The sequence below is a fragment of the Scyliorhinus torazame genome, chromosome 1 (assembly GCF_047496885.1).
Source record: "Scyliorhinus torazame isolate Kashiwa2021f chromosome 1, sScyTor2.1, whole genome shotgun sequence".
Lineage (NCBI taxonomy): Eukaryota > Metazoa > Chordata > Chondrichthyes > Carcharhiniformes > Scyliorhinidae > Scyliorhinus > Scyliorhinus torazame.
This window is the reverse complement of record NC_092707.1, coordinates 102,221,438-102,233,616: the sequence shown is the minus strand read 5'-3', so window position 1 is coordinate 102,233,616 and position 12,179 is coordinate 102,221,438. Positions and strand designations below refer to the sequence as shown.

Here is a 12,179-nt window from a genome sequence, read left to right as displayed (position 1 = left end):
TACGGGAATTGAACCCCCGCTGCTGGCCTGCCTTTGTCTGCTTTATAAGCCAGCTATTTAGCCCACTGTGCTAAACTAGCCCCTAAACCAACCCCTAAACCAGGGATGAGGCAGTTTTTGGGTCAGTTGAGGTTCTTGAGGGTGGATGAAGATCTGGTGGAAGGGCTGGGAGCCCCAATTGAAATTGAGGAAATAATGGAGGGGCTGGAGGGCATGCAGTCGGGCAAGGCCCCGGGGCCTGATGGCTACCCGGTGGAATTCTATAAGATGTTTTCAGAGATATTGAGCCCACTGCTGGTAAGCACAGTTAATGAAGAGAGAAGGGGGTCCTCCCCCCCCCCACCCCCCCCCCCCCCACCCCACCCACCCACCCCCCCACCCCCACCCCCCCCCCACCCACCCCCCCCACCCCCACCCCCCCCCCCACCCCCACCCCACCCCCACCCCCACCCCCACCCACCCCCACCCCCACCCACCCCCACCCCCCCCCACCCCCCCCCCCCACCCCCACCCCCCCCCCACCCCCACCCACCCCCCCCCCCCACCCACCCCCCCCCCACCCCCCACCCACCCCCCCCCCCACCCCCCCCCACCCCCCCCCCCACCCCCCCCCACCCCACCACCCCCCACCCCCACCCCCCCCCACCCCCCCCACACCCCCCCCACCCACCCCCCCACCCACCCCCCACCCACCCCCCCCACCCCCACCCCCCCCACCCCACCCCCCCCCACCACCCACCCCCCCCCCCACCCCCCACCCCACCCCCCCCCCCCCCCAACAACAATATTGCAGGCCTCGATTTCATTGATCCTGAAACGGGAGAAGGAGAAATTTCCTCAGCCAGAGAGTGGTGGGTCTGTGGAATTCATTGCCACAGAGGGCGGTGGAGGCCGGGACGTTGAGTGTCTTTAAGACAGAAGTTGATAAATTCTTGATTTCTCGAGGAATTAAGGGCTATGGAGAGAGAGCGGGTAAATGGAGTTGAAATCAGCCATGATTGAATGGTGGAACATAGAACATAGAAAATACAGCACAGAACAGGCCCTTCGGCCCACGATGTTGTGCCGAACCTTTGTCCTAGATTAATCATAGATTATCATTGAATTTACAGTGCAGAAGGAGGCCACTCGGCCCCCCGAGTCCGCACCGGCTCTTGGAAAGAGCACCCTACCCAAACGCAACACCTCCACCCAACATCAAGGGCAATTTGGACATTAAGGGCAATTTATCATTGGCCAATTCACCTAACCCGCACATCTTTGGATTGTGGGAGGAAACCGGAGCACCCGGAGGAAACCCACGCAGACACGGGGAGGATGTGCAGACTCCGCACAGACAGTGGCCCAAGCCGGAATCGAACCTGGGACCCTGGAGCTGTGAAGCAATTGTGCTATTCACAATGCTACCGTGCTGCCCTTGAGAACAAATAAATCTACACTATATCATTTTACCGTAATCCATGTACCTATCCAATAGCTGCTTGAAGGTCCCTAATGTTTCCGACTCAACTACTTCCACAGGCAGTGCATTCCATGCCCCCACTACTCTCTGGGTAAAGAACCTACCTCTGATATCCCTCCTAAATCTTCCACCTTTCACCTTAAATTTATGTCCCCTTGTAATGGTTTGTTCCACCCGGGGAAAAAGTCTCTGACTGTCTACTCTATCTATTCCCCTGATCATCTTATAAACCTCTATCAAGTCGCCCCTTATCCTTCTCCGTTCTAATGAGAAAAGGCCTAGCACCCTCAACCTTTCCTCGTAAGACCTACTCTCCATTCCAGGCAACATCCTGGTAAATCTTCTTTGCACCTTTTCCAAAGCTTCCACATCCTTCCTAAAATGAGGCGACCAGAACTGTACACAGTACTCCAAATGTGGCCTTACCAAAGTTTTGTACAGCTGCATCATCACCTCACGGCTCTTAAATTCAATCCCTCTGTTAATGAACGCGAGCACACCATAGGCCTTCTTCACAGCTCTATCCACTTGAGTGGCAACTTTCAAAGATGTATGAACATAGACCCCAAGATCTCTCTGCTCCTCCACATTGCCAAGAACTCTACCGTTAACCCTGTATTCCGCATTCATATTTGTCCTTCCAAAATGGACAACCTCACACTTTTCAGGGTTAAACTCCATCTGCCACTTCTCAGCCCAGCTCTGCATCCTATCTATGTCTCTTTGCAGCCGACAACAGCCCTCCGTACTATCCACAACTCCACCAATCTTCGTATCGTCTGCAAATTTACTGACCCACCCTTCAACTCCCTCATCCAAGTCATTAATGAAAATCACAAACAGCAGAGGACCCAGAACTGATCCCTGTGGTATGCCACTGGTAACTGGGATCCAGGCTGAATATTTGCCATCCACCACCACTCTCTGACTTCTATCGGTTAGCCAGTTCGTTATCCAACTGGCCAAATTTCCCACTATCCCATGCCTCCTTACTTTCTGCATAAGCCTACCATGGGAAACTTTATCAAATGCCTTACTAAAATCCATGTACACTACATCCACTGCTTTACCTTCATCCACATGCTTGGTCACCTCCTCAAAGAATTCAATAAGATTTGTAAGGCAAGACCTACCCCTCACAAATCCGTGCTGACTATCCCTGATCAAGCAGTGTCTTTCCAGATGCTCAGAAATCCTATCCTTCAGTACCCTTTCCCTTACTTTGCCTACCACCGAAGTAAGACTAACTGGCCTGTAATTCCCAGGGTTATCCCTAGTCCCTTTTTTGAACAGGGGCACGACATTCGCCACTCTCCAATCCCCTGGTACCACCCCTGTTGACAGTAAGGACGAAAAGATCGTTGCCAACGGCTCTGCAATTTCATCTCTTGCTTCCCATAGAATCCTTGGATATATCCCGTCAGGCCCGGGGGACTTGTCTATCCTCAAGTTTTTCAAAATGCCCAATACATCTTCCTTCCTAACAAGTATTTCCTCGAGCTTACCAATCTGTTTCACACTGTCCTCTCCAACAATATCGCCCCTCTCATTTGTAAATACAGAAGAAAAGTACTCGTTCAAGACTTCTCCTATCTCTTCAGACTCAATACACAATCTCCCGCTACTGTCCTTGATCGGACCTACCCTCGCTCTAGTCATTCTCATATTTCTCACATATGTGTAAAAGGCCTTGGGGTTTTCCTTGATCCTACCCGTCAAAGATTGTTCATGCCCTCTCTTAGCTCTCCTAATCCCTTTCTTCAGTTCCCTCCTGGCTATCTTGTATCCCTCCAATGCCCTGTCTGAACCTTGTTTCCTCAGCCTTACATAAGTCACCTTTTTCCTCTTAACAAGACATTCAACCTCTCTTGTCAACCATGGTTCCCTCACTCGACCATCTCTTCCCTGCCTGACAGGGACATACATATCAAGGACACGTAGCACCTGTTCCTTGAATAAGTTCCACATTTCACTTGTGTCCTTCCCTGCCAGCCTATGTTCCCAACTTATGCACTTCAATTCTTGTCTGACAACATCGTATTTACCCTTCCCCCAATTGTAAACCTTGCCCTGTTGCACATACCTATCCCTCTCCATTACTAAAGTGAAAGTCACAGAATTGTGGTCACTATCTCCAAAATGCTCCCCCACTAACAAATCTATCACTTGCCCTGGTTCATTACCCAGTACTAAATCCAATATTGCCCCTCCTCTGGTCGGACAATCTACCTACTGTGTTAGAAAAGCTTCCTGGACACACTGCACAAACACCACCCCATCCAAACTATTTGATCTGAAGAGTTTCCACTCAATATTTGGGAAGTTAAAGTCGCCCATGACTACTACCCTATGACTTCTGCACCTTTCCAAAATCTGTTTCCCAATCTGTTCCTCCACATCTCTGCTACTATTGGGGGGCCTATAGAAAACTCCTAACAAGGTGACTTCTCCTTTCCTATTTCTGACTTCAACCCATACTACCTCAGTAGGCGGATACTCCTCGAACTGCCTTTCTGCAGCTGTTATACTATCTCTAATTAATAATGCCACCCCACCTCTTTTACCACCCTCCCTAATCTTATTGAAACATCTATAACCAGGGACCTCCAACAACCATTTCTGCCCCTCTTCTATCCAAGTTTCCGTGATGGCCACCACATCGTAGTCCCAAGTACCGATCCATGCCTTAAGTTCACCCACCTTATTCCTGATGCTTCTTGCGTTGAAGTATACACACTTCAACCCATCTCCGTGCCTGCAAGTACTCTCCTTTGTCAGTGTTCCCTTCCCCACTGCCTCATTACACGCTTTGGCGTCCTGAATATCGGCTACCTTAGTTGCTGGACTACAAATCCGGTTCCCATTCCCCTGCCAAGTTAGTTTAAACCCTCCCGAAGAGTACTAGAAAACCTCCCTCCCAGGATATTGGTGCCCCTCTGGTTCTGATGCAACCCGTCCTGCGTGTACAGGTCCCACCTTCCCCAGAATGCGCTCCAATTATCCAAATACCTGAAGCCCTCCCTCCTACACCATTCCTGCAGCCACGTGTTCAACTGCACTCTCTCCCTATTCCTAGCCTCGCTATCACGTGGCACCGGCAACAAACCAGAGATGACAACTCTGTCTGTCCTGGCTTTTAACTTCCAGCCTAACTCCCTAAACTTGTTTATTACCTCCACACCCCTTTTCCTACCAATGTCGTTGGTACCAATGTGCACCACGACTTCTGGCTGCTCACCCTCCCCCTTAAGGATCCTGAAGACACGATCCGAGACATCCCTGGCCCTGGCACCCGGGAGGCAACATACCTTCCGGGAGTCTCGCTCGCGACCACAGAATCTCCTATCTATTCCCCTAACCATTGAATCTCCTGCAACTATTGCTTTTCTATTCTCCCCCCTTCCCTTCTGAGCCCCAGAGCCAGACTCAGTGCCAGAGACCTGGCCGCTAGGGCCTTCCCCCGGTAGGTCATCCCCCCCAACAGCATCCAAAACGGTATACTTGTTTTGAAGGGGAACGGCCACGAGGGATCCCTGCACTTTCTGCCTGTTTGGTTTTTTTCCCCCTGACTGTAACCCAGCTATTCTTGTCCTGTACCTTGGGTGTGGTTACCTCCTTGTAACTCTTCTCAATCACCCCCTCTGCCTCCCGGATGATCCGAAGTTCATCCAGCTTCAGCTCCAGTTCCCTAACACGGTCTTTGAGGAGCTGAAGTTGGGTGCACTTCCCGCAGGTATAGTCAGCGGGGACACCGGTGGTATCCCTCACCACCCACATCCTACAGGAGGAGCATGTAACTGGCCTAGCCTCCATCCCCTCTTACCTGACAGAATATAGCTGCCCTGTGGACTAACTAGATCTCCGCCCTCCGACCCTTCTCCCAGTCAGCTACACTTTCTGTAAACTCCTGGCTCTCTTCGCACTCTTTGCGGAAATGTCGGAAACAAAATGAAAGGAGCACCTTACTCCCTCCTCACCTAACTCCCTCGGTCACCAAACTCTCACTATCGCACTCAAATGCACCAAATTCAGCACTCAGTGCAAACCTCAGCACTCAGTGCAAACCCACTCAGTGGAGTGGACTCGATGAGCCGAATGGCCTTACTTCCGCTCCTATGTCTTATGGTCTTATGCGGGTCATACAGGCCAAAGTCTCGACTGAATGTGGACCCCAAACTGCTGGCTAAGATATTGGCCACAAGGATAGAGGATTGTGTCCTGGTGTGATAGGGGAAGACCATACGGGATTTGTAAAAGGCAGGCAACTCACGGCCAATGTCCGAAGGCTTTTAAATGTTATTATGATGCCCTCAGAAGGAGAGGAGATGGAAGTGGTGGTAGCGATGGATGCGGAGAAGGCTTTTGATCGGGCGGAGAAGGCTTTTGATCGGGTGGAGTGGGATTACCTGTGGGAGGTGCTGGGAAGGTTTATGTTTGGTGAGGGCATCATTGACTGGGTGCGGTTGCTCTATCAGGCACCAGTAGCAAGTGTGCGTACGAACCAGTTAAGGTTGGCATATTTTAAACTACACCGAGGGACGAGACAAGGGTGTCCCCTCTCCCCGCTACTCTTTGCTCTGGCCATAGAGCTACTGGCCTTGGCGTTAAGAGCCTCTAGGAACTGGAAAGGGCTGGTTTGGAGGGGGTGGAGCACCGTGTCTCGCTTTACGCAGATGACCTGCTCTTGTATATTTCAGACCCGTTGGAGGGGATGGAGGAAGTTATGCGGATCCTCGGGGAATTTGGTAATATTTCGGGGTATAATTTGAACATGGGGTAAAGCGTGATGTTCGCGATCCAGGCAAGAGGGCAGGAGAAGAGACTGGGAGAGCTACCGTTTAGAATGGTAGGAAGGAGCTTTCGATATCTGGGAATCCAGGTGGCCTGGGAATGGGAGGCACTGCACAAGTTAAACCTATCCCGGCTCGCAGAACAAATGAAGGAGGACTCTTTCAATGTCTCCCCATCTTCATCCCTAGGACTTTTTTCAGGCGGGTGAATAAGGTTATTTTGGGCTTTGTGTGGGCGGGTAAAACCACGCGAGTGAAGAAAGTGTTGCTGGAGAGTAGTCGGGGGGAGGGTGGGTTGGCGCTGCTGAACTTTTGCAATTACTACTGGGCAGCTAATATAGCCATGATTAGGAAGTGGGTAGTGGGGGAGGGTTCGGTGTGGGAGCGGATGGAGGCGGCATCATGTAACGACACAAGTTTGGGAGCACTGATAACGGCACCTCTTCCATTCTCGCCGCCCGATACTCCACAAGTCCGGTGGTGGTGTCGGCTCTAAGAATCTGGGGGCAGTGGAGGAGATACAAGAGAGTGGAGGGAGCATCGGTTTGGACCCCGATTTATAATAATCATCGGTTTGTACGGGTCGGCTGGATGGTGGGTTCCGGAGATGGCAAAGACAGGAATTAGGAGGATGGGGGATCTATTTATAGACGGAGCTTCCCCAGCTTGAAAGCCTTGGAGGATAAATTTGAATTGCCAGCAGGGAATGGGTTTAGGTATCTGCAGGTGCGAGACTTCTTGAGAAGGCAGGTTCCGGCCTTCCCGCTGCTGCTGCCACGGGGGATACAAGACAGAGTAGTCTCCAGTACCTGGGTGGGAGAGGGGAAGGTATCAGATATTTACCAGGAACTTTTGGAACCGGAGGAAACTCCGGTAGAGGAGTTTAAGGACAAGTGGGAAGACGAGCTAGGAGGAGAGATAGAGGCGGGTCTGTGGGCGGATGCCCTCAGCAGGATTAATACATCCTCATCATGTGCCAGGCTTAGCCAGGTAGTCCACCGGGCACACATGATGGTGGCCCGGATGAGCAAGTTTTTTGGGGTAGAGGACAGGTGTGCGAGGTGCGCAGGGAGCCCAGCAAATCATGTCCACATGTTTTGGGCATGCCCGAAGCTTAGAGGGTTTGGCACGGTTTCGCTAAGGCAATGTCCACGGTGCTCAAAACACAGGTGGTGCCGCATCCGGAGGTGGCGATCTTTGGAGTATCGGAAGAGCCGGGAGTTCAAGGGGCGATAGAGGCCGACGTCTTGGCCTTTGCCTCCCTGGTAGCCCGGAGACGGATCTTATTAATGCGGAGGGACTCGTAGCCCCCCCCACACACAGAGTGTAGAGACCTGGGTTAGTGACATGGCTGGGTTTCTCAGTCTCGAGAAAATAAGATTCGCCTTAAGAGGATCAATGGTTGGGTTCACCCAGAGGTGGCACCATCTACAAGATGCAACTGCATAGACTCACCAAGGCTTCTTCAATAGCACCTTCCAAACCCGTAACCTCTCACATCTGGAAGAATAAATACAGCAGATGGATGGGACTACATCACATCCATGTTCCCCTCCAAACCACACAGCATCCTGATTTGGAATTAGATAACAGATCCTTCACTGTTGTTGGGTCAAATCCTGGAACTGCCTTCCTAACAGCACAGTGGGTCTTCTTACATGACATGGACTCACTACCACCTTCTCAAGGGCAATTAGGGATGGACAATAAATGCCATCCCAGCATCGATGCTTACATCTTAACTCATCCCGTAATTGTTCAAATCACTAGAAACACACCTGTAAGAGCACTCTGACATACTAGGTGCTCTCAACAAGCAACACAATCATGAGATCCAGCAGGCCATACTTTCCACCCATTGTCTACAAATGTAGCTCAAAATCCATACCGTTACTGCTGTTTTCCCACAGTCTGAAGATTTTAACTCCACAGGACACTATTAATCAAAGCCTAGTGGTCACACTAGTTCAATCTGAAATATGGGTAAAAACTATACATCAAGCATAAGGAGTAAAATGAATATAGTAGTGCAACACGAGTACCAAGAACATAAGATAGGGGCAGGAGTTGGTCATTTTGCCCCTCAAGCCTGCTCTGCCATGCAATAAGACCATGGCAAATTGGGCTGTGGTCTTAACTCCATTTTCCTGCCTTCTCCCTATAACCCTCTACTCCCTTAAAGATAAAAAAAATCTGTATTTTCAATCACGCAGCATCCTCTGCTCTCTGGGGTAAAGAATTCCAAATGTTAACCACCCTCAAAGAGCTAGTTCCTCATCTCCATCTTAAACGGGAGACACCTTATTTTTAAACTGTGCCCCTAGTTTAGATTCCGACACAAGGGGGAAACATCCTCCTATCATCTGCCTTATCAAACACCCTCTGAATCTTCTATGCTTCAATAAGATCACCTCCAATTCTTCTAAACTCCAATGAGTATCGGTTCAATCTGCGCAATCTTTCCTTGTAAGACAATCCCTTAATCGCAGAAATTGACCTAGTGAACCTTCTCTGAACTGCTTCCAATGTCCCATGCCAATGACAGAATGGCTTCATGTATGGTTCCCTAGCTCCTTTAGAGCCAGCTGCAAGTCTCAGCCATCTTACTGCGGGGAGTAAGAGGCCTATTGGGGAGCAAGGTGGGATGAAGAGACAAAACAATTAAATGGCCAATATCTTGCACCCAGCAACCAGTTTTATGGTGCCTTTAGTTGAGCCTGGGAGTTTACTGCTCACCCATCTGACCCTCCTTCGTACCCTTGGGGAGCGAAGGAAAATAACATAATAAAAAGTCAGAAGAAAGAGTGCAGGCCTGGGTCATTGTAACAGAAAGCATTAACATGCAGGCTAGCAAAATACATGTTTCTAAAATCTCAGCTGAGCAATCTTGAAGGCAGAGAGAGAGGATGAGAGAGAAAATTCAGAAGTTGAGCTAAACAGTGCTGCTTACACATGCCTAGTCTGTTGATGGCTAATGGAGAATCACAGATTGTGCCTACCAACGCTCTGTGGATAACACTTGGGGGCGGGCTAGAGGGGGGGGGGGGGGGGGGGTGTTGGGGGAGGTGAATGTTAGTGTTAGCACAAAATGGTGGAAACAGAGGTAGAAAACAGGGCTCTTTTTGTTAAACTATGTGCTAAAATAAATAAAGAGCACGGATTTTCAGAAATGAAGTCTGCCTTATTTTACTGCAATCCCCAATTCAAGTTCAGAGATTCGAACTTTGTGTCATTTGAAAACAATAGGAGCTCTAACTCCACGCTGCTTCTTTGTCTAACAAGCCCTGTTAAAGTCCTTCAACATGATCACAAATTTAATGGCACAAAATATTGAATATTTCCCCCTTTTTTAATCCCAAATTAAATCCAGAATTGAAAACACAATTACCTACATGCAAGGAAGCAAAGTACAAAGTTTGAAAACTGAAACAGCACAGTACACCTGTTATTTTTAATGGTAAACTATACGGGGAGACTTCCTGCCAGCAACAGTACTGTTTAGGAACACTGTCCTCAGCAAGAATGTCCAATGCTTTGAGTGCCAGTCACATAGGGTGCCAATGCTCTTTTAATGGAATCCTCAATCTTGTTTAAACTAGACTTTCAAATTCAAATACCAACAACCTGTTGCGAGTTTACATAACTTCCTCTTTTTTCCAATTTTTCTATAAGTCCTTTCTCCAGGTTTGCCGGTACATTGATACCAACACATTATAATGGGGGGGGGGTTGCAGGAGGGAGAGACAAAATTAAGATCTGTTGCAAAATGCTTCTTAATTAGCATGAAACTGTTCCCACCACCAGATCTGTACCAAGTGTTATACATTACATTCAAGATGCATGCGCCTGAAGGCCAGGAAACTATAACTGTACTGCTGAATGCTTGACACATTTCAAGTGGAATTCATTTGAAAATTTCAAACTCTTGGAATTGCAATTTCACCGAAATTTCTGTTTCTCAAGTCAGGCTTGTACCCATCACTTGCACAGTGCGTGCCAACCAGGTAGAGATCCTCCTTATGGGCACATTAAGTGTTAAGGGGAAATTAACCCTTTCCACTCACCTTGAAAAGCCCTTTCCGCAACTGATGCAAATGTATGGTTTCCCCACCGCTCCGTCATGAGATCGAATGTGGTAAGTCATCCGGTCCTTCCGCTTAAATCGTTGGTGGCAGATGGGACACTCAAACGGCTTTTCCCCTGAGTGCGACAGTTTGTGGCGGTTCAAGTGGTAAACGTCCCTGAAAGCTTTGCCGCAGAGCTCACAAGCCACATTTTTCCGCATTCTCCCTCTTTTACGAGGAAGGTCGAGGCCGCTCGAAGATGCCAACAGACTGTCCCCAAGGCCTGGAATTTGATTTTCCCCCGATCCCAGCTCCATGCTCAGTCCGGTGTGCTGGGCCTCATGGAGTAGCAGACGATTGGCGTTCTTGAACACTTTCCCACAGAAGCTGCAGGGGTAGAAACCCTCGTCCCTCATTGCCAACGGGGCCGTCAGCAGCGGCAGGTCCAGCAAAGATGATTTCCGGGGTCGCCCGCGCCCCCTCTTGACGATCTTGGTGTGGTCGATACCCATGGAGTTCACCGGGGCCTGGAACTGACCAGCCACGAGGGTTGGCGCAGTGGGTGAGGTCACCAAGCCGTCCATGGCGGACAGGGAGCCTTGCAGGGGTGGCAGGGTGGCCACAGGGGCACCGGGACTGCCCACCTTGACTTCACCAGCGACAGGCAAGTGCCCATTCTCACCCACAAAGTTGCCATTGGCGCAGTTGGCAGCAGCAGCTGCAGCCAGGTCCAGGGTAAAGCCGAAGTCCACATTGGCAGGGCGGAAGAGCATCATGTCCCCCCTGGCCGGGGGCACCATGATCTGGACATTGGACTGCTTGATGACCTCCTGGCAGATCTCGATGACGGACCTCATGAGCAGGAACTTGGCGGCCGTCATGAGCTCGGGGAAGCTCTCCAGCCTGACCACGATGCGGGACGTGTAGGCGAAATCCAGGATGTCCCTGAAGACTTTGGCGCTGATGGTGTGCATCTCCAACTCGCGGCCTGCCGTCTCGTCCATGGCCGAGCCGAACACCGACTCGAAGTAGTCGCTGCAGGCGGCCAGCACGGCCTTGTGAGCGGGGAAGCTCTCGTCGCCCACCCGCAGCACCACATCGCAGAAGCGGCCGCCGTTCTTCCTCTGGCCGTTAAGTTTCTTCAGCATGTCGGCGCTGTGCTGGCTCACCTGGTAGGTGTAGCTGTTCCAGGCCTGCTCGGCAGCTCTTTCCATGGCAGCCGCCCGCCTGCCCCACTCACAGATTATCAGGGAAAAAAATCACCCCCTCACCGACCACAGAAATAAATCATAAAGAATGGGCACTCGGACGGTTCAAAAAGCAGCAACAGCAGCTCTCTCTGCAACTCGGCCGACCCCGGGGCTGAGGCCGCATGGACAGCCCGGCTCTGAGGACAGATTGAGGGGGTGGATGGGGGAATTTAGGCCAGGCCAGGCCGGAGCCGCGGGGGGAGCTCTCACAGCCGCTTTTGTTTCACCTCCGAGCCCGGGCCCCCGCCATCCGGAGCCGCCTCCAAACAACATGGCAGCGCCGGAGCTTCCGCTCGGAGCGACCCTCCCCCCGGACCATCCCCACCCCCAGTCATCCCAACCCCACTCCGCCCCCCCCCCCCCCAAACACCCCCCCCCCCCTCAGCCACTGCCACTCCACCCTCCCCCAAAACATTCCCACCCCCAATATACCTCCCAAACATCCTCAGTCATCCCCAGTCCACCCCCATCTCCAGTGATACCCACCAGTCACCCCACTCCACCCCCTCAACAATCCCCACCCCACAGCCATCCCCATCCGCCAGGGTCTCATGTTCGATTCCCGGCTTGGGTCACTGCGGAGTCTGCACGTTCTCCCCGTGAGCGTGGGTTT

General features: G+C 51.2%; 1 protein-coding gene across 1 annotated transcript; it reads right to left on the bottom strand.

Annotated features, from left to right (window-relative positions):
- Positions 1–10,312: 10,312 nt before the first annotated feature.
- LOC140410611 (POZ (BTB) and AT hook-containing zinc finger 1-like) lies at positions 10,313–11,829 on the bottom strand. Its single transcript, XM_072498918.1, has one exon. It carries the CDS (start codon positions 11,528–11,530, stop codon positions 10,313–10,315), a length of 1,218 nt encoding a protein of 405 aa, XP_072355019.1. The 5' UTR covers positions 11,531–11,829.
- Between the last annotated feature and the right edge of the window lie 350 nt (positions 11,830–12,179).

Excerpts from the sequence above, each read along its gene's own strand:
- LOC140410611 (XM_072498918.1), bottom strand. The coding sequence starts at position 11,530 with ATGGAAAGAGCTGCCGAGCAGGCCTGGAACAGCTACACCTACCAGGTG.